Source organism: Salvelinus sp. IW2-2015, linkage group LG22 (genome assembly GCF_002910315.2).
Source record: "Salvelinus sp. IW2-2015 linkage group LG22, ASM291031v2, whole genome shotgun sequence".
Lineage (NCBI taxonomy): Eukaryota > Metazoa > Chordata > Actinopteri > Salmoniformes > Salmonidae > Salvelinus > Salvelinus sp. IW2-2015.
In genome coordinates, this window is record NC_036862.1 from 17959634 (window position 1) to 17981055 (window position 21422).

General features: G+C 41.8%; 2 protein-coding genes across 2 annotated transcripts in view; one reads left to right on the forward strand and one right to left on the reverse strand.

Annotated features, from left to right (window-relative positions):
- LOC111949545 (alpha-2-macroglobulin) overlaps positions 1-3730 on the forward strand; it is an 8162-nt gene extending 4432 nt beyond the window's left edge. The window contains exons 3-8 of the mRNA XM_024134506.2: positions 650-771; positions 1958-2048; positions 2290-2358; positions 2577-2682; positions 3104-3144; positions 3309-3730. Of these exons, the coding sequence (XP_023990274.1) occupies positions 650-771; positions 1958-2048; positions 2290-2358; positions 2577-2682; positions 3104-3144; positions 3309-3494 (615 nt within the window). The 3' untranslated portion in view covers positions 3495-3730. The remainder of the gene's footprint in view (positions 1-649; positions 772-1957; positions 2049-2289; positions 2359-2576; positions 2683-3103; positions 3145-3308) is intronic.
- Positions 3731-3738: 8 nt separating this feature from the next.
- The window catches only part of LOC111949779 (pleckstrin homology-like domain family B member 1), an 85137-nt gene continuing 67453 nt past the window's right edge, over positions 3739-21422 (reverse strand). Inside the window, 17 exon segments of the mRNA XM_070434098.1 lie at positions 3739-5861; positions 6392-6430; positions 7093-7122; positions 7330-7415; positions 8386-8605; positions 8743-8889; positions 9168-9258; positions 10863-11157; positions 11845-11937; positions 12309-12411; positions 13218-13334; positions 15412-15552; positions 15964-16122; positions 16774-16893; positions 17838-17963; positions 18996-19085; positions 19510-19620. Of these exon segments, the coding sequence (XP_070290199.1) occupies positions 5721-5861; positions 6392-6430; positions 7093-7122; positions 7330-7415; positions 8386-8605; positions 8743-8889; positions 9168-9258; positions 10863-11157; positions 11845-11937; positions 12309-12411; positions 13218-13334; positions 15412-15552; positions 15964-16122; positions 16774-16893; positions 17838-17963; positions 18996-19085; positions 19510-19620 (2109 nt within the window). The 3' untranslated portion in view covers positions 3739-5720.

Genomic DNA, 21422 nt, shown 5'->3' on the forward strand with positions numbered 1-21422 from the left:
GGTAAGACCCAAATGCAGACCGTGTCGAAGTAACAATGTTTATTACAGCAACAGGGCAAAGGTACAGGATGGCAGGCAGGCTCAGGCAGAGTGGTAAGACAGGTGGGTCAGAGTCAGGACAGGCAAAACCAGGAAGATGAGAAAAGAGAGACTGGGAAAAAGCAGGAGCTGATACAAAAACCGCTGGTTGACTTGACAAAGAAGACAAACTGGCAACAGACAAACAGAGAACACAGGTATAAATACAAAGGGGATAATGGAGAAGCTGGGCGACACCCGGAGGGGGGTGGAGACAATCACAAGGACAGGTGAAACAGATCAGGGCGTGACAGAAAGGGTCATTTATACATACAGTAACAGTCAAAAGTTTGGAACACACCTGCCATTCAAGGGATTTTCTTTATTTGACTATTTTCTACATTGTAGAATAATAGTGAAGACATCAAAACTGAAATAACACATCGAATCATGTAGTAACCAAAAAAGTGTTAAAACAATCAAAATAGATTTTAGTTTCTTCAAAGTTGTTGCACAAAAACGAACGTTTCAACCCTAGAGTGTCAGCATTAACGGAAATGCCTGTGTACTGTACATTGAAATGTGGATGTTGATTTCATGCATCTCAATGTCATTGTCTCGGTTTTCTTTTCAGATCGCCATGCACTACAATATTCCCCCTCCTCCTGATTTCTCTRCTTTTAACATCTCAACAGAGACRCTGGGGAAATGCGACGGCACCAAGAAATCTCTGATTGTGTCTGTGGATGTAAGGTACAGTGGTATTCCTTTTAACCTTGAAATAGCATCTGACTGATWCTGGTAGGACAAGTGAAAAAAGTGACTGAACCACCAGTGTGTAGATGTCAATATCTTTAAAGCTGCAATATGTAACTTTTTGGGCAACCCAACCAAATTCACATAGAAATGTGAGTTATAGATCTGTCATTCTCATTGACAGCAAGTCTAAGAAGCGGTAGATCTGTTTTTATGTGCACTATTTYTATGCTTCCCATTCTTACATTTAGTTTTTGCATCTTTTACTTTCAGTTTTGTACACCAGCTTCAAACAGCAGAAAATACAATATTTGTTGTTATTGAAAATATATTTCAAAGAGGTTGAGATGGTACAATGATTCTCTACTACACCATAGAGCCCCACAGTGGATGTGTCATAATACCCAGAAAACCTAGCAGTCAAGCAGGGAAATGGTTCAGGTCGTTTTTTTGACTGTTCATTTTAGAAACACTTAAAATAAGGGCTGTGTGTTGTGTAGGCTTACCTGGCGTGACGTTTTGATAGCCTTGTAAATCTCTCTCGGACAAAGTGACTTATCAATATTTTTAGCTCAATTTATCTCAGATGCGAAAACGCTAATTAGCATCAAAGTAGACATCATGCAAAACTACAAATCCCTGCAAGCTCCTGCACGTCATCTCTATCTGCTACTTTTCTAACTGGTATTGTGTCRATTAAAAATGTGTACAAGACAGTTCACAGAATTGTTCATTGAAAGAAATGTAGCCTATTTATTCATTACTACATTTAACATTAGATAGTTAACCCAGATATTCTTACCTTTTGCCTTGATTCGGTAGTCTCGTCCAGATCATCATGGCATTTGTAGTTCTTTATGATAGCAATATTAGCAGCTAAAAAGCGTTTCATTTTTGGGGGAAAAATACAGGTGAATATATATTGATAAAAGTCACCTGTCCTAGAGAGATTTACACGGTTATCAAAACGTCATGCCAGGTAGAAAACGATTGGAACATTTCCCTGTTTGACCTCTAGGTTTTATGGGTATTATGACTCATACTGTACTACTCCTTGTTTTGTCACAAAATTAGGCAAACTAGTAGAATTGTAGCAACCAGGAAATGGAGCGATTTATACATATTTGCAACTTTTTAGGGTAATACAGTTTCTTACCTTCATCTGACCCGGTTTGACTGACAGGTACAACGGTCGGCGAGAGGAGACCAACATGGTGATCATCAATGTCAAGCTTCTCTCCGGCTTCGTCCTGGACAAGTCCTCCCTCAGGCCTGTGAGTCAATAAGAGAGCATTAGTKKAGGGGAACGCATATACAGTTTAATCAGGGCCAGGAGTTTTACCAGGTTGGGGAACACTCCTGGCCCTAAGTATAATCCCCTCCAGGWTTAGTTGATATATAATAATGATAATGGCGTCTGTTCTAATTGTAAGTATTGTCAATGCCAGTGGTTGTYYTTTGGACATAYCAGTTCTACTGTCTATGACAATGTTAACCTGTGTTCTGTTCTTCCAGTTGAAAAAWGACCCCACTGTCAAGCGAGTTGACCTGGAGGAAGGACATGTCATAATCTACCTAGATGGGGTAGGAACATGAATAATGAATGTTCGTTCTAAAACAGGTTGCTGTCTTTATCGGTTACAGAAAACCTAGTTGGATGTGGTCTCATTTGCACCACACACTGGATTTAACTTGAACAGTAACATCAAAGTAAGACCGTAGTGGATGTTTTATACAGGAACACTATATGAATCAATAACATTGAACTGCAGTGTCAAATGTATGATTTCCTTTTCTTCCAGCTGAAGCAGAAGGAAACTAAGACGTACAGCCTGGCCATAGAGGAGGATGTGCCTGTGAGGAATCTGAAACCAGCTGTGGTGAAAGTGTATGACTACTACCAGACAAGTAAGAATTCCATCAACACCGACAGTAAAAACGTCTTCTCATGCACCGAAAACATTGTTCCCCATAGGCTATATTAGTCCCAGAAATATTAGTCCTTTGAAAAAGAGCACCATGAATTGAAAATAACAACATATACAGTAGTTGTTTGGATGTTGCTTTTTGTCTATTAATGGAGACTACACGTTTCTATTAACCAGTTTCCAAACCACCCATTTCTCTCTGAAATATTTGATATTTGGTGGCACTGGCAAACCTGTCTGGGTTACATACATAACTCTTGTTCACTAAAGAAGGAAACAAGACATCACCAGTGGGCCCATTGGTTCACCCCTGAAGTGGGAGTTTAATGATGTTGACTGACTGAAAGGGAAGTAAAGTTAGCAGAAGAACCTGACCTCTGCATTATCTGTTCTGTTCTCAGGTGATGAAGCTGTGAGTGAATACAGCTCCCATGTGCAGAGAGTAAGTACATAACAAGCTTTCTACAACCAAACCTACAGTCTCATACTTTGTTTGTTTTCAGTTTGTGAAATTAGCCTAAATGACAAATGTGTATGTTCACTGTTTTATAGAGTAAAATCCTAGGACAAGCAGGGATGTTCTATTGATGTTTGACATTTTCACAGGTGATGAAATCAATGAAGTGTGACAGACAGAGAGCCAATCACAAGCTGACTGGACCATGTCTCAAACAATTGTTTCCTATCAAGGAAGTCATGTTTTTAGGTAGAGTTCATAAAACCGCTACATTTATTATATTTGATGCTTACAGTTCATGGTACCGCATTGACCAACTTGTGATCTGTTTTTAACATAATTTTTTTAATATGTTTAATACATGGGCCTTAAAATGTACCTTTTTAATTCAGTTTTTTTTTTTAAACTGTAACCCTAAAACTGCTATTACTAAAGTGATTATGTGAGATCGTTATTTCAAAAGTAGCATTTCAGTGTTTCTACTGCGATGATGAGAATGCACATGACTGCATCTACTGAAAATGAAATGCATGTTTTAATAAAACCATGACCATGTTGCTATGATTTCAAACCACAGACTCACAGTAACATTTCTGTTTTAATAGATCTGACAATAATCATATAATCCATACATGAAAGTGCCCTATAAACAGTGTACCGTCAACATAATATAGCTGAAGATGGTGCGAGTGTGTGAGATGTTCTACACAGTGTTGAGGGAGTGTAGACAGTTGTATGGTATACTGTATCAATAAATACAGAACTCATAAAACTAAGTGATTTCTGACCATTCTTTTGAAATGACAAAAACAAGTAAATTGCTTTTTATACAATACTGGTTGAATGATGAGTAAATTACATTTTCATACAGGCATCTTTTTACAGTATAAAAGTTTAATTTTTTATAACACTTTGATATACCTCTGACCAATGCTGAATATTTGGTTGCACCCGGGAAAATATAAACGGGAAAATATATTAAGGCTCTTTCTCACTAGTCTCTTTTCCTCTACTTGACAGTGACATGGTTTACAGTACCACTGTATCTCAGGCAGGTTAGCCATAAATAGAAAAAGATAACTACATTTCCACAATGCTTCTCAATAAACCTGAACACTCAGGTTTACATGTTCAAAATCACAGCATAGTCTTCTTTAAAAAGATATTCAGATGGTGATTTATAAATGTTGTTGTGATCATGTAGCCTGTCTGAGTCCTTTACAATGATTATGTCAAGTTACCAGATCATGACGTTCTATTAAAGCTGAAACGCACCCTGAATCCAAAATTCCTGTGCATTTGTGGAGATCTGAAAGAATTGGATAAGTGTAAGCAATATTATATTGCGACAATTCCACCTGGAGTATCAGAGAGCAGTATGGAGCAACCACCTGTTTACCAATCCAATCCTCTCAGATCTACACAAGAACATAGGATGTAGTGGGTGCTTGAACTTGATTTGGAATTCAGGGGAGGTTACTCTTCACATGTACTTGTGTATTGCTGCATCAAAACAGCAGTCAGACTCCCCTCTCCCTTCCCCATGCAAGTCTGTTGAATTCTGATACTGTTAACAAAGATTGTAGACCAGCACGATCAACAGTTACAGACTAGGAGTATTATGACACATCAAGGCACAGCATGATTAACATTATTATAATGACATGTACTGTTGTCTCATTTATGTAGTCCCTAGAGCTCCTGGTGTTGTAGGCTGGCAGTGATGGAATGGCTGTTTACGCAAGGGGTCGAGTTATCATAAGATCAAGTTATCAGGACTTGGCAAACAGACTGTGTGTGTGTCTTTAGGAGTTGCAAAGTACAAGACGGACACAGTGGAATCTAGTTCAGCAGTAGAGTAAGATCACAGAGATGGATCAAGATCTAGTTTCATCTGTGACGGGAACTCAAATTAAGTATGGACTCCTGAGTTGGTGTGTTGTGTCATGGTCTTACTGATTTAAATTCGGTTTATTCTCCAACATTTTCAATAGAATTTCTTTTAAGCATTTCTTAAATGATTACATCTTTCGCTCACTGATAAACTTAAGTAGATTTGGGCAAATGCCTTCGTATTCTATTTGAAACATTCCATAAAAACGACCATCTGTTTGAAACTATTGTTATGTCATTTGGCAATATTCCATATAGTGTGTATGAAAAAAAAATATATATATCAAAGACATTTACTGATACACAAAATAGCTCTCACACAAGAGCCTGTAACTAAAACAAGATCTCCATTTGGCAATATAGAAAGGCTTTTGAGCAGAAAGTCTGACAGTTGTCGTTTTGGTTATATACAGTGTGTGTGTGTGTGTCTCTCTCTTCCAGGGCTCCCTTTTTTAATCAGTGGGCAGAAGCAAGTAGAAAAACCAGTGGAGAAAAAATGTCTATTGTAAAGTGAGAGATGTGAGATTTAAAAATAGATATAATGAACGTAACAAAATAAAAAGGCAATTTCCCAACATTGGGAGAGGCGCTAGAAGGAAAGGCCTGAATCTATTGAAGTGTTCCTGCCGAAACAGTCTCCTTATGTCAACATACGCAAGTCTCCCCTATTAGTTCATGAACTGTGTGTAGCCCTCGGCTCCGGTTACTATAACGTCCATCCATATCCTCATGGCCTCCGGGGCAGGGGCCACCATGTAGTAGAGTCTGTCATGAGTCTTCACACAGAAGGTCAACGAGGGATTGGGGCTCTGGGATTGGAGGAGAGAAAGGTCAAAGGTCAGTAATATGGAGCTGACGTATCATTTAATGACTCCGATTTAGCACTCGATGTTAAGGGGTGTGAAAGTGCAGAAGCTACCCTTATCCTTTTTGGGGATCATTGGAGGCTAGATCGAATGCAGAATGTGGGTGGAGAGTTTTTTTCTACGTGCTACCCTCGGATATTGTCTCTGATTCAACTAAAATAACCAATATCATACTCTGTCCCTACATATTTTTCCTAAATTAATTGGTCATGATGGTTAGTATAATGGGTGCGCTACAATAATCAAATATCATAAACGACAACCCAAAAACCACAGGCAAGAGTTAGTTGCTACACATTTGCCCATGTAGATTTTTTTCAACTGAGTGTCTTGTTGCCGGACAGTGGGGCTTCTCCTAGGCCGAGTCACACTTCTGTCTTTTGAACATGTAAAAAGAAAGGTGAGCACTACGCTGCGCTACCACGTGTTTATCCACAACACCCAGTTCATCAGGGCGTGGCAGGCACACACACCTCTCTTCCAAACTGAGGAGGCAGGAGCTCAGAAAAGTGCTGAAGGAGACAGAGTCAAAACAGGATACAAGAAATACAGCAGGACAGTACACACACACACACACACACACAAAACATGACATTATTCTACACACAAACCATAAAACGCATGTGCCCAACGCACATATTTTACAGTTGCACACATGCACTTCTTAGGAGTTCATAAGCTATATACAGTATGTGAAATACAACAGTGATATGCACACACGCAAACACACACCTGGACCCTTATTTAGACTGTTTCAATTTAAGACAGATTCAAACACAACCAATTCCACAGAGGAACAGACAAGTGAATTATCACTAAAAAGGCTTGCTTTGGCAAACAACTCCAATGCAGGCACTTCAGACAAATATGAAACTAAGGGGGGGAAATGTGAGGATCCAGAGATGCACTGTTCTGTAATGGCTGTCTTTTTTTGTATTAATCATGCATGATTACGCCCCTGGTGGGTATTCAACTGAAAGTTGCAGATAGCAATGGAATATGTAGAGCTGACACATCCTTATTCTACATGACAGACAATCCTATCTATTCTACATGACATATTTCTATCTGAACACTGTGTAAACAAACAACCAAACACACACACTGGGGTAAGGGGGGCAGAGAACAAGCAATGGGTCGGTCTATGAGCTCACAGACAAAAAGTGATACATACATTGGCCAAATTGAGGTTGAAAAATCCTTTCTGTGAAACCAGCCAGTCAAAGAAAAAGAGTGAGAAGAGAAATGAAAGCGTAGAAGAAGCAAAATGTGTATAAAACAAAAGAGCTTCAAGATAAATATTTAATCAGTACAGTGAAAGCGTAAAAAGAAAAAGTGATTAAAAGAGGATTTCATTGTGTTCTGCATAAAGATTGTTTTCCGATTGTTGGGTAGATAACACGGAAAGTACCTTCGTGGCGATACGCAAGTGATCGTAGTAGACCTCTTCAATGGCCTGGAAGTAGATGACTCCTTTCAGTTTGGTCTCGTGCTTGTCTGTAGAGGAGATAAACATCACATTATTATTTTTGATTCCTACAGTACAGTTTCTTTGATGACAGAGGGAGAGAGAGTCATGGAATTTATGTAGATAAGGACAATCCTTTTCATTGTTTATCACAATTCTATTATTGAGCTCCTACAGTATTTCCTAAGCCAGTGTCATAAAAGGAACATACTGTATCATCATGTCCATTTGAATAATATTGCAGCCAAAAAATATATGTATATTTCAAGTAATTTCTTTGTAGAGAACACAGCTTCCTTTTAGTTTTAAATAGGTTGCAGTGTCTGACTATTGTATTTTAGACTTGGGGCTCTATTCAATCCTCCTCGCAGAAATTCAGCTTTACAGCGTGATTGGAATTTAAAGGCAATATTCCCCCCCTTTAGTGGAGACTGCATTCATAGTAAACGCTGCATGTCGACTCAATCGGAAATTACTTTTAATCTATATTGCGGGATCTGTAACGCTGAAGCATTAAAGATTGAACAGAGCCCCTGATTTCTACATTCTTACGGTACAATATTGCAGCTTATTTCATCAACCACTRCAAAAACACAAGAGGAACCGGGGGTAACTTTATGCCCCTTTTTACCTTCAGGCATAAACTGCACTAGATCCCTGCTACATAAAAATAATAATAAAAGCATAATTTTCTAGGAAAGTAGTTGCAATTTTATATAAAGTAATTATTTCATAATTAGCTGTTTTATCATTCAAATCGCCAAGCATTTGCATATTACTGTATCTAAAGCCTGCTACCAAACCGCTAACCACAAATGTGCATTACCCTTGTGTATCCTAATGTTAATCTCCACCGACCTCATTTACACCACCTTTCACAAATACGGTCTACATTGAGGTCAAGGGGTATGAATATGCCATGTACTGTATCTCCTATTGGCTCGATCAGAGCAATAAGACACAAATATGTTTGTATATAAATGGCAGCATTTTCCTTACCAACGTAATAGGAGAAGGTCCTTTTGAGGCGGTCGAAGACAAACCAGCGTTTCTTCCACGACTTGATCTTGCCGCCCATCTTGACCAGGTAACCCTTGCACATCTTCTCTGTGAGGATCACGTGGTGAGAGGTCTCCACGTTGTGGCCGGATGACTCGATGTGGGAGCGCAGGTCAAACTCCTCCTTGCGGATGGGCAGGTAACGAGTCATAGGACGGGCCTGAGGAAAGAAGGAAACAGACGTGTAACCAGTCTTTCGAAAGCCTGTACGACTAACAGAGGATCAGAGAGACAGATCTCAAACTGCATATTATTTTTGATTGGATTTTGTAGGTTGTTGGCGGGCCTGAGGCTCACCTGGGAGAAGTTCTTGCTTCTCATCTTCACCTCCTTGTCCACCAGCTGCTGCCTGTGCACCGTCTCCTCCTGAAGCCTCTTCTCAGCCTCCTCGCGCCGCCTCCTCTCCTCCTCCAGCATCTGCCTACGGGCATGGCTCTCACGCTCCTGGAGAGAAGATCATGAACATAAAGCCTTTTTACATCAGCAGTTGTCACAAAGTGCTTCACAGATACCCAGCCTAACACCCCAAAGAGAAAGCAATGCAGAGGTAGAAGAAGAGTGGCTAGGAAAAACTCCCTAGAAGGCAGGGACCTGGGAAGAAACCTAGAGAGAAACCAGGCTCGGAGGGGTGGCCAGTCCTCTTCTGGCTGTAAACACTGAAGTAAGCCGTTAGTATGGGATCTGATAGGAAGCTAGACATGGTGTGTGAGGTGGTGTCTTACTCTGGATTCTATGAGCCTGGCCTTCTCTAGGTGGGCTTCTTTCAGCATCTTCTCCATCTCCTCGATCTTCAGCGCGTCCATCCCACTGGCACTGCAAACCAGACAGTCAGAGTTACATCTCAACTACCAATGACATCCATCATTCAATATATTTATGGGTAACAGAGTATTAATACTTTTAAGTCCTAAAACTGTGGCCCGTCATGGAAAACCACGCCCAAAATGTATAAAGATCGACAAGCTTCTTACATAGGAACGAAGAGGATTAAGTAAGTAAGTCCTAAAAACACCTGTCATCACTGGTCATAAAAACAGTAACTTACCATGTGGACACTAACTACCACAAATAGTTATGAACTATCACAGACAGTTATAAAATGGGTCATGACATGTCTATAACTGTTTAGAGGTCCAATGCTCGTATACACTGGAAATGTCCTGTACGGCCAGGTGGTGCCTAGTGGACAGTGAGTGCAAGGTTGTGTTCATTAATAAGGCATGTGAAGGTCAACATTCTAACACGTTTTGCAACAGAAGACAAATGACTGTTTCTCATTGGACATGTCCAGATAGTACCGCCCCTCTTCGGACAGTTTTTTCTCTCTCAATTTCCTGCCTACTGAACACAACCCTAATGAGTGCTTGGGCTTGATAATTACATGCAATATTTGATTACCTGTTTAAAGTTAAGAAACAGCTGTGCTTTCACCAGATCCAAAAGGGGATGGTCACATCTGCCTAATCTGTGTGACCACACACACACTACCTTTCATATCAACTGGCTCAGGGAAACCCCTCTTTATCTGTGCAGAGTGTCTTTCACTAGTCTTAAGACTATATTTAACTAGTCATTTGACTATTTCAACAGTCACTCATTTGTTTATGGAAGAGTGTTTCCCTGTTGACATTTTTGTAGGCCTCATTATGGCCGGTGATAATTCATGCACGACAACAAACTTGACGAGTTCTGTACGGACTGGGAGTGCCTTTCTCTGTCACAAAGACAGAGAAGTTGTAGTTGTAGAATGTTTGAACTGGATTTAGAGAAATATTGATTTTTCACACTATCATGCTGACTGAAACCAAACTGTGCTGGCTTGGATACTTTACACATCGTCCTTTTCAGCATGGTTCCAGCAGACCAGTTCAGGACAGACAACCTGGTTTGGTTCCAGCAGACCAGTTCAGGACAGACAACCTGGTTTGGTTCCAGCAGACCAGTTCAGACAGACAACCTGGTTTGGTTCAAGCAGACCAGTTCAGGACAGACAACCTGGTTTGGTTCCAGCAGACCAGTTCAGGACAGACAACCTGGTTTGGTTACAGCAGACCAGTTCAGGACAGACAACCTGGTTTGGTTCCAGCAGACCAGTTCAGGACAGACAACCTGGTTTGGTTCGGCTCAGTAGCATACATTAAATATCCACCAGAATACTGACAACAGCTGAGCAGACACATAGGCTTCTTTTGTCACTATTAGACAGACAATAATGAATAATGTGCTGATACAAGACACAGCTTGACCCCTGTGGTTACTTATTGGAGATTCCTTGGCATAAATTAGTCAGTATTTGTGTGTACTTTGTGTATCATGTAAACCTGAGTGTTCCTCGCTCTGACCTGGACATGTTGTCGGTGAGTTGTGTGTGTGTTCGAGGATATGCGTGTGTGTGTGTACGTGCACGTTTCTCTGACCTGGACATGTTGTCGGGGGAGCAGGCCGAGTTGTTGCCGGTGGAGACGCTGGTGTCCATGCTGTCAGAGCTCTCCAGACTCAGTGTGTCGTACGGCTGCTCGCCCGCCGGCGGCGGCTGGTGGTGCAGGATGGAGTGGTGCACCATGGGAGGTCCGTGGGCATGGGAAGGGGCATACTGGGTGCTGAGGTGGGTCTGAGAGCCGTGGAGCGCATCCCACTGGCACTGGGCCTCCACTGCAGCCCGCTGCTTCAGCTCAGCCAATCGACGCCGCTGTTCCTCGATCACCTGGTGGCCTGGGGGTGGAGGGAGAGGGAGGAAGTCACAGCTGATCTGGGGGGTGGTTTCATCACGTCCAGGGATACCCCATTATGTCCCGTGATGACAGTTCCAGGGTGCATGGCAACGCCCTCAGCATGCAGACACACATACTCACCCACTAACCAACTCAAACACACTCACATCCACTTGCCAAGAAAAAGGTCCTGATGATCAGCGTCACCCAGCTATGAAAAGAGAATACCTAAAGATTGCCTGTGAGTCCATGTAATGTAGATACCACAGGTCAGCGACAGATGAAACCAGGCCCCACACATACGTATAGTATGTGCTCGGTATTATCAAAAGCCCAAGCACAATTCAACCGGCAACACGTTTCCTCATCACCAAAGCCTCCTAAGTACATTAGCAGCAGAAATACTAATACAAAATGATCCAGTAACCCAAGGAAGTCACCTTCAAGTTCAAACCCATGCTCGCTATCCATCATATAACTGACAGATACATCTAAAAACAGCTGCAAAGTTAAAAGGGGAACAAAAGTTGGCCCGACAGATGAAAAGCACTGCTTCTACCAAACGCATGCATTGTTGATTCTCAGCAGGAGGATGGAGACAGACAAGAACATGGAGAAAAAGAAGGATGGAGAGTTTATATGAGACGAACGTCAGACTTTTAGGAAATGAACATGAGACCAAACCCACTCCCAGGCTCAGAGGTCTGTCTGTCTATCTGTTGGTCTGTGGGATTGTCCATGGTGGAGCAGGGAGACTCAGACGTGGAAGGCAAGGAGGACTCTGTGACATGGAGAGTGGAGGACAGTAATGGAGAGAGGGATGGTTGGATGGAGGGACTGAAGGACAGAGTGACAGACAGGAGGACAACATGGTGGTTAAATCTGAGCTAGAGGAGGTAAGCGAGGGAGGGGTCGTAACCGTGGAAGCAGAGACTGGGTGAGGGGGAAGTGGGGTGATGGAGACAGGGACGGGGTGTGGTTTCTCTGAAGCATGACAGGAAATCTTGAAAATGACAGACAAATCTTGGAGAGGACCATCTTAAACACATTATAACTATACTTATTCCATGTTGATGTTTACTGCTGAAACTCTCGCCTCAGACCAGAACATGGGACAGAGTAGCCTGGTGTAAACCCCCAAAAGATGGTTACCTTTCTGCTGTAAGGCTAGCGCTCTCTTGGTCTCTATGTCCTGCATGGTGGCAGCCAAGTTCCGTGGCAAACTGCCGGTACTGTTGGGAACCATCAGCGGCCTCTAGAAGGACACAAAAGGAGGAGAGTGATTGATTGATTCATTAAATTMAATTAACAATGAAAAACATATACAGCAACATATCAATGCAATGGAAGTACACAAATGACAAGCCATCAAGGTTTACACAAAAATATTTATTTCCAATGTGGTCGTCATTGACTGGCAGGCAAGGCCAAGAGCCAATAAGATAACCAGTGAATGGGACAGTATATAAACCATCATATGCTATGCATTTAAACTCTGGGTCTTGTGAGCAATGTCATCTAATACTATCAAATGTCATCTGATACTATCATGTAACACACAGCACATAACCTGCTGTTGTTTACCAGTATGTAAGTGACCCTAGCAGTATGCTAGGTCAAATCAATCACCAGGTGACCTGAGCAGGATACAAACACTACATTCAGATTGATTGTGTATAAAGGGCATTATGTACTTTAGTCTTCCTCATAGAAACTCACCACAAACTATTATGATGAAGCTAGCTAGATTGCAAGATTACAGCAAATGGCTGCCTCAGAAGAGATCTACACGAGCTACAAAATCCAGCCACAAACGTGACCTCCCTCCTACACCAGTACACCAGTACATTCTATTTAGTATTTTAACCAGTACATTCTATGTAGTATTTTAATTTGGTTGTAGGCGTGTGTAGGCTGCAATTCGGCTTTTAGCTGCAAATGTGTGCTATTCAAATGAACCTTACATAAACCTCAAATGATAATAATAGTTGATTACTACATGATCCGCTGAGGAGCCTACTAGCCAACCAATAGAGATGGAGCGGAGGTGATGAGGTTTACCTTGGAGGTTGTGTTGCGTCCCAGTGTGGCAGCTCCGCACTGCAGGTGGGATCCGGAGCCTGCTTTGGGTTGATGTACCGTCTGTCCAGCATCACTGTCCAGCTTGGAGCGGAACACCTGGGAGGAGTGAAGACGGACCAGGATCAGCTATCAAACACAGTAAACTAATTGTTCGAGGTTACCCCGCACATAGTAAAACATGTATAACATTAAATGGAATGAGGAATATAAACTGTGATGCTTACTCAAAACTAGTCTGGTGGGAGATAATATGAGAAGTAGAGTAGGGTACAAATACAAAAGAAATTGGCTTTTTTAGCGTTTCAAAGGCATTTCAATTCAACCAACATATTGACATTGATTGATATCTTTGAAATGTTAAAGCAGCCTACTTTTGGTGAGTGTACTTTAAATCACTACAGCTACTACTGAGATATCAGACAGACAGAGACAGTGATTATTATGGCAGCACGAACAACATGTCACGACTTCGGTCCCTCTCCTTGTTCGGGCGGTGTGCGGCGGTCGACGTCACCGGCCTTCTAGCCATCGCCGATCCACTTTCCATTTGTTTTGTCTTTGTTTTCTACACACCTGGTTTCAATTCCCCCATTACATGTTCATTATTTAACCCTCTGGTTTCCCCCATGTTTGTGTGTGTGTTTGTTCTATTGTTCAGGCTGTTACTGACGGCTGGTATTTTGTTGCCGGGTTTTGTTATTACGCCCGTTTATTTCGTGGTACCGGTATTGTTCCCGCACCATAGTATTGTGTTTATACTGGTGTTGTCTTGTATTAAATACCTTGTCAACGCATCTCAGCTCTCCTGCGCCTGACTCCTTTCACCAGTTACCCACAGCCTTGACACAACATCCCTTGTATTGGTGATCCTTTGATTCCTCCCACAGGTGTAATGACAGAATCAGTGTCAAAGTGCTTTACTTGCAGATGCCAGTGTGAAGACACACACCCTGTTGTAACCACAACCGTCAGGTGGTTTGTCCCACGGCCTCACTTGGCCACACAGCATGAGGTCTTATGGCTTTTCATTGTGCCTTTAAATCTTCAGAAATGTATTGCAGTCTAAGCTATACCCAGGTTGGGGTCAATTACTATTTAAAGTACTTGGAATTGACCCCAACCCTATGGCTATGCTTGTATGTACTGTAGTATAACCTAGCAGTAAATAGAATACAATGCACATTATAAATAATAATTTTTGAAGATTTCATATTCAGGTGCAAATGTAATGACATCTTTAGGGCTAGGCCCCTTTTTTCTCCACTTCCTGTCAGAATGACGTGCCCAAAGTAAACTGTCTGTAGTTCAGGCCCTGAAGCCAGGAAATGCATATAATTGGTACCATTGGAAAGAAAACACTGAAGTTTGTAGAAATGTTAACACAATAGATATGGTAGGAGAAAATCCAGAGAGACCATCCTCTTAGATATGCAAGAGAAAGGTCATATTGAGAATTAGCTCCCCGGATGCAATTCCTATGGCTTCCACAGGGTGTCAGCAGTCTATGTTCAATGTTTCAGGCTTGTAACTTCAAAAACAAATAAGAAATATCCGTTTTAGCAGAAGGACACAGTCTTGGAAATTCGTGTTTGCGCGCGCATGAAGACATTACACACCTGCTAAAATTGGTTTCCTATTGAACATACTTCTTTCTGTAAGAAATATTATAGTTTGATTACATTTTAGGGTATCTGAGGAGTAAATAGAAACATATTTTGACTTGTTTGAAACAAAGTTTAGGGGTAGATATTCGGATTCCTTTCTCTGCATGTTGAATGAGTGGATTACTCAAAATCGATGGCACCAACTAAACTGACCTTTTGGGATATAAAGAAGGATTTTATCTAACAAAACGACACTACATGTTATAGCTGGGACCCTTTGGATGACAAATCAGAGGAAGATTTTCAAAAAGTAAGTGAATATTACCATAAAGCATGTAGAAGATGCTTAAAAAAATCTAACTAAAGAAAAAGGGAAAACTAAATGCATGAGTGGCAGCAAGTCCAGGCAGACCATCGATGAACAATTAGCTCAATCAACAAAGCACACTGCACTTGAAAAGGCATTTTCATCAAAAGTGAGAACATGAAGACAGAACAGAAACAATGGAAGAGTAAAACATGGGGAGGAATAGAAAAGAGGAGGAGAAGGCAGCACCTCTGAGAATTACCTGCATAGGCCTGCGAGGGAAGAGCGATTTAGCTGGGAGAGGGGGGCAGAGATGGCTGCTCTCCCCAGCAGCCATCACCTCCTGGTACCACTGCTCTAAATCAAGAGTGGGGATTTGAGGCCTACTGCGCTCAGGCTGGTACTGGAGGGCCGCAGTTAAGAGTCCACAGTAAGAGGCAGCAGAGAGGCAAAGGACAGGATGGACAGAGCAAGGGAGTGGAGGAGGAAGAGAAATAAGAAAACAAAGCATTAATGAGCAAATAAGAGGATCTGGTAGTTTTCTAAATGTTATGTTTTGTGTGTGTTAATGTTCATCTTCTTGAAACATCAGCAAATGCTGACATATAGGTCTCTCAATGGAAAAAACCTGTTGAAATGAATGACATCAATACAACCAGTTTACAAACAATTACAAACATGGTTGTAAACTGGTGGTTTGATGTCATTTCAACTAGCTTTGTCCACTGGGGTAGAGGGGTCATTTGGGCATCTTCACAGAAACGAGAGGTGGAGGAGAGATGGGTGAGAAGGAATAGAGAGACCAGACACACACCTCAACAGAGAGAGAGAGGGAGGAACCGTGAGGAACGGAGAGGCAGGAGAAGGCAGGGTCTCCCGCTCCTGACTGGAGGGGCCGGAGAGGAGAGGTAGGGGAGGACTCGACCTTCGGCATCCCAAAGATCTGAGTTAACTGGCCCACAGTCAAATACTCCTTTCATTCAGGGAGCCACATATAAACAGGCAGACAGGATGTCAAAGGGCAAATAGGGAAAGATAGAGAAACACAGGCAGAGAAGGACACACGTCAACAGGGAGGAAAACAGAAGCTACAAGTACAGCATGTGAAATACATGTCAGTAAACCTGACCCTCATATGGATAGGCTTTCAATAATATCAACCCATTGTACCATCCAGACCTGGGTCAAATACATACAGTATGTCAAATACATGAGCTGTGTTTGATTCAGTTTGCCTGGTACAATGGAACCAATGAAATAGTTCCAAAAGTGCAAGCTCCAAGCTAAATCAAGCTCACCTAAAAAATACTGGCAAGTATTTGAATGTATATGACATATGTACAGCATTTCATCCAGGTCTGGTACCATTATCCTCAAAATTCTCATTCTCAAATCAGTAATGCAGAGGTTAGTTGAGCTGATTATAACAAGGACAGGGCCATCTAGCAGAAAGCCAATACACCAGTATGTAAGTACAGTAAGCTACCTACAAGATGACAGCTAGAGGGAAGAGCAACAGGTAAAGAATGAAAAGATGGAGTGATAAGGAGAGAATAGAGTGAGACAGAGACAGAGAGAGATAGAAAGTGATGGAGAGAGTGATAGAAAGAGAGAGCAATGGTACCTCGCAGGGGACAGCTGCGTCTAGGATGAGCGAGAGGCCGTGCTGAGCAGAGGTGGTGAGTTGGGTGTCATGGCAATCTCTCTCATACATCCTATAGACATCCGAGAGCTTCATGTACTCCTGAGAGCCAACGCAACGCAAACCAAACAGGACAAGAGGCCATGAGCTCACTCCATGACACGTCCTTTTCATAATATGCATACTCATACACACACGGATGTGCACCCATTTCAAAAAGGTGCATGTGCACACACAGGCATATAATATACGTACACTTTACAACCACCTAAGACAAGCTGCTGCTTTATCTTGTGTTTTTAAAACATAAAACACATACGTTTGTGTGAAAAACACGAACAACTATATGAATGGAATAAATAATGAGCACAGCATCTCTCTACCCTGTAATTTCCCACAATTCCCCAAGCCTCACATCGGGCTGGAGAACTGAAAACACGCTGCGAAAGAATACAATAACAGTGATGTCAACAAGCTCTCGCCATCTTCAAAGGATAGCAAAACGCTAATTGAGAGAAGTGTACTACACAAACCAAACAGAATAGTACATTTCAATGAGAGACAAAGCACCATGCATGTGAGCCTCTGGCTAAACCGTCACACAAACAGCATCTTCACACCCGTTGTAGCATGAGTTGTTTATGCTTTTCCCCATTCTAAAAGTTGAAGAGACACATCAATTAAAATGGCAACAGTTAATCCAACAGACCAAGTATTTCATAAAGACAAACAATGACGACATTCAAATCAGTACTGTACTTCAAGGGCCTCACAGGATGAACAAATGTGTTTTTAAGCTACATATGGGTGCAATTTGCTGGGAGTCATTGGGGGTAACAAGACATAACTCACGCAGACCTCTTAAAGGCCCACTCCTTAATTAAAAAACAACAACAAAATGGCAACCTCGCACCTTGGTTTCCTATAAAGCTGTAAATATCACAGAGTGGGCCTTTAAGTGTTGGACATACTGTGCATAGGGGGGTTACAGTGAGTGAGCTCAGGTGTCATGCAGGAACAGTTGCACTGACAGTTAGTCTGGTTACCTCTGTCGGGCTGCCCCATGGGTATAACTGAGAGGAGGAGCTTAAATAGAAAGCAGCGGGTCGGCAGAGAGGATGCTGGGAGTGGGAGTCCTCTAAAAGGTCAATCTCGCTGATATGGAGCACTTCCTGTTTCAACAGGAAGTCAGGGACACTGGTTTCAGCTCCAGTTGCTGTAGTGTACAGTTACTGTTTATGTCCCTCTGAACTACACAAGTGTCAATACAGTATTGGGATAATAACTGTCAATCACAAAAGGGTCAAACATAGGTGTTACTGCACATTGAGTGCCCTTGTATGGGTTATATTCAGTTTAATAGGCCTAGTTTACAGTGGTCTAAAAAAGTCCAGTATATCCAATTCAACAATGAAACTGATAGGCATCTCATGTAATGAACGTGGGCTAAATGCATAAGAATGGAGGTTGATAGGATATGTTAGAATTGGACGAGAGTTTAGCACCAGACTAATCGGTTCATGTTTTCAGACTAAACGACACAGCCCACGGATTCAGTATCTCGCTGGCCTGAGTTGAGATATGTACAATCCATCATCAAATTGCAGATGTTTCCAATCCCAAAAATGTCAGTCGGATCTGAATTATCAGATCAAACCAGTCTTACTGATGTGATCAGCTGCATCTAACTATCCGAACGCAATGTAAATAAGGCCAAACTTCACAAGCGGACACCACATCGTGTTAAACACAGTAAATAAATGGTTACTCTGGCACACCAGTGGTAGAACAAGCACACACTAGACCTACACCGCATGTAAAAACAGAGAGAGAGATATCAACCTGAAGTCCTATTCACCAGTTAAACATTCTACCATCTCAACTATGAAAACCATAAAATTCCCCTTAAAGCCACAGTCTGTAATTGTGTAACTTGAAATAATGAATTGAGAACAACAGATGTATCATAGAAATCGAGTATCCTAAGCCTACTATTTGCATATGAAAATGTAATGGAGGTCATTTTCTCCATTGTTAACATCTTTAGTGGTGGTCTTTGTTAGTCTTTGCCAGTATACACAAATGAAGGAGTGTGGCTTTAGACAAGTGATCAGAGCGGAGGTCCGTTCATATATCTGCGTCATGGTAGATAACTGTCCTTGTCTGTGTGACCCCTGAAGGAGCGTAAGATAAACCCCCCTCACCTCTTTCATGGTGCTGGAACTCTTAGGGAAAGACCTTCCTCCAGTAAGGCTGAGGTACCTCTTCTCCAGGGCCGATAGTCTCTCTTTCTCCTAGAACCCAGAGACACCAGAACACATAAGTATCGGACTCTGTCCTGATTACGGATTGCCATAGTTTCTTTACCAAATTAGAACATGTGCCACTTGCAGAAAAGCAGGGGACAAGGCAGCACATACGCCGAGATTGAAAGTGAAATGTTGACAAATGGGAAAAACGCCAACAAGCTCTTAATTAATAGACTTAATCTGAGGCGGCTGGCATGGCACATTGCCCTTCATTTGGTAATGACTTTGTGTGCGATTCTCACATTGTCAAGCAAGACCAGAGAGTGATAATGATTAGATTCTAATTATAGTCATTTTCAAAGGTGTTCCATGGGAATCACCTGTCAAATTACAAAAAACAGAGTAATAACCAACAATGTGTAGATTGTAGTGGCTGCTGGGCCAGATATAGACTGTATTGTAATGTTACCTTATGGAGCATCTGCAGGGTAAGGTTCCTGTCCTTAGCCAGCCTGTCACACTCCTGAGACGCCTGCTGTCCCAGCTGACTGGCCTGGCCTTCCAGAGCTGCCACCTTGTCCTGGAAGACAACATGTTTAAAGAGTTATTGATGAATTAAAGGGGTACTCAACAAGATGACTTTAAATTGAGAAAATATACACTACCATTCAAAAGTTTGGGGTCACTTAGAAATGTCCTTGTTTTTGAAAGAAAAGCATTTTTTTGTCCATTAAAATAACATCAAATTGATCAGAAATACAGTGTAGACATTGTTAATGTTGTAAATGACTATTGTAGCTGGAAACTGCAAATTCTTTATGGAATATCTACATAGGCGTACAGAGGCCCATTATCAGCAACCATCTCTCCTGTGTTCCAATGACACGTTGTGTTAGCTAATCCATGTTTATCATTTTAAAAAGCCAATAGATCATTAGAAAACCCTTTTGCAATTATGGTAGCACAGCTGAAAACTGTTGTGTTGATTAAAGAAGCAATAAAACTGGCCTTCTTTAGACTAGTTGAGTATCTGGAGCATCAGCATTTGTGGGTTCGATTACAGTCTCAAAATGTCCAGAAACAAAGAACTCGTCAGTCTATTCTTGTTCTGAGAAATGAAGGCTATTCCATGCGAGAAATTGCCAAGAAACTAAAGATCTCGTACAATGCTGTGTCCTACTCCCTTCACAGAACAGCTCAAACTGTCTCTAACCAGAATAGAAAAAGGAGTGGGAGGCCCCGGTGCACAACTGAGCAAGAGGACAAGTACATTAGATTGTCTAGTTTGAGAAACAGATGCCTCACAAGTCCTCAACTGGCAGCTTCATTAAATAGTACCCGCAAAACATCAGTTTCAACATCAACAGTGAAGAGGTGACTCCGGGATGCTGGCCTTCTAGGCAGAGTTGCAAAGAAAAAGCCATATCTCAGACTGGCCAATTAAAAAAAAAGATTAAGATGGGCAAAAGAATGCAGACACTGGACAGAGGAAGATTGGAAAAAAGTGTTATGGACAGACAAATCTAAGTTTGAGRTGTTCGGATCACAAAGAAGAACATTCGTGAGACGCAGAAAAAAATGAAAAGATGCTGGAGGAGTGCTTGACGCCATCTGTCAAGCATGGTGGAGGCAATGTGATGGTCTAGGGGTGCTTTGGTGGTAATAAAGTGGGAGATTTGTACAGGGTAAAAGGGATTTTGAAGAAGGAAGGCTGTCACTCCATTTTGCAACGCCATGCCATACCCTGTGGACGAAGCTTAATTGGAGCCAATTTCCTCCTACAACAGGACAATGACCCAAAGCACAGCTCCAAACTATGMAAGAACTATTTAGGGAAGAAGCAGTCAGCTGGTATTCTGTCTATAATGGAGTGGCCAGCACAGTCACCGGATCGCAACCTTATTGAGCTGTTGTGGGAGCAGCTTGACCGTATGGTACGTAAGAAGAGCCCATCAAGCCAATCCAACTTGTGGGAGGTGCTTCAGGAAGCATGGGGTGAAATCTCTTCAGATTACCTCAACAAATTGACAACTAGAATGCCAAAGATCTGCAAGGCTGTAATTGCTGCAAATGGAGGATTCTTTGACGAAAGCAAAGTTTGAAGAACACAATTATTTTTTCAATTAAAMGTCATTATTTATAACCTTGTCAAVGTCTTGACTATATTTCCTATTCATTTTGCAACTCATTTCATGTATGTTTTCATGGAAAACAAGGATATTTCTAAGTGACCCCAAACTTTTGAATGGTAGTGYACACTACACTCAAAACAAAGCAGTGATCATGTATCATGTCTTTGTCAGGTATCCCCACCAACACCATCCTTGATGTGAATCATCATACTATTTACACACAACCTGTAAAGGCATTTGGCCATCATCA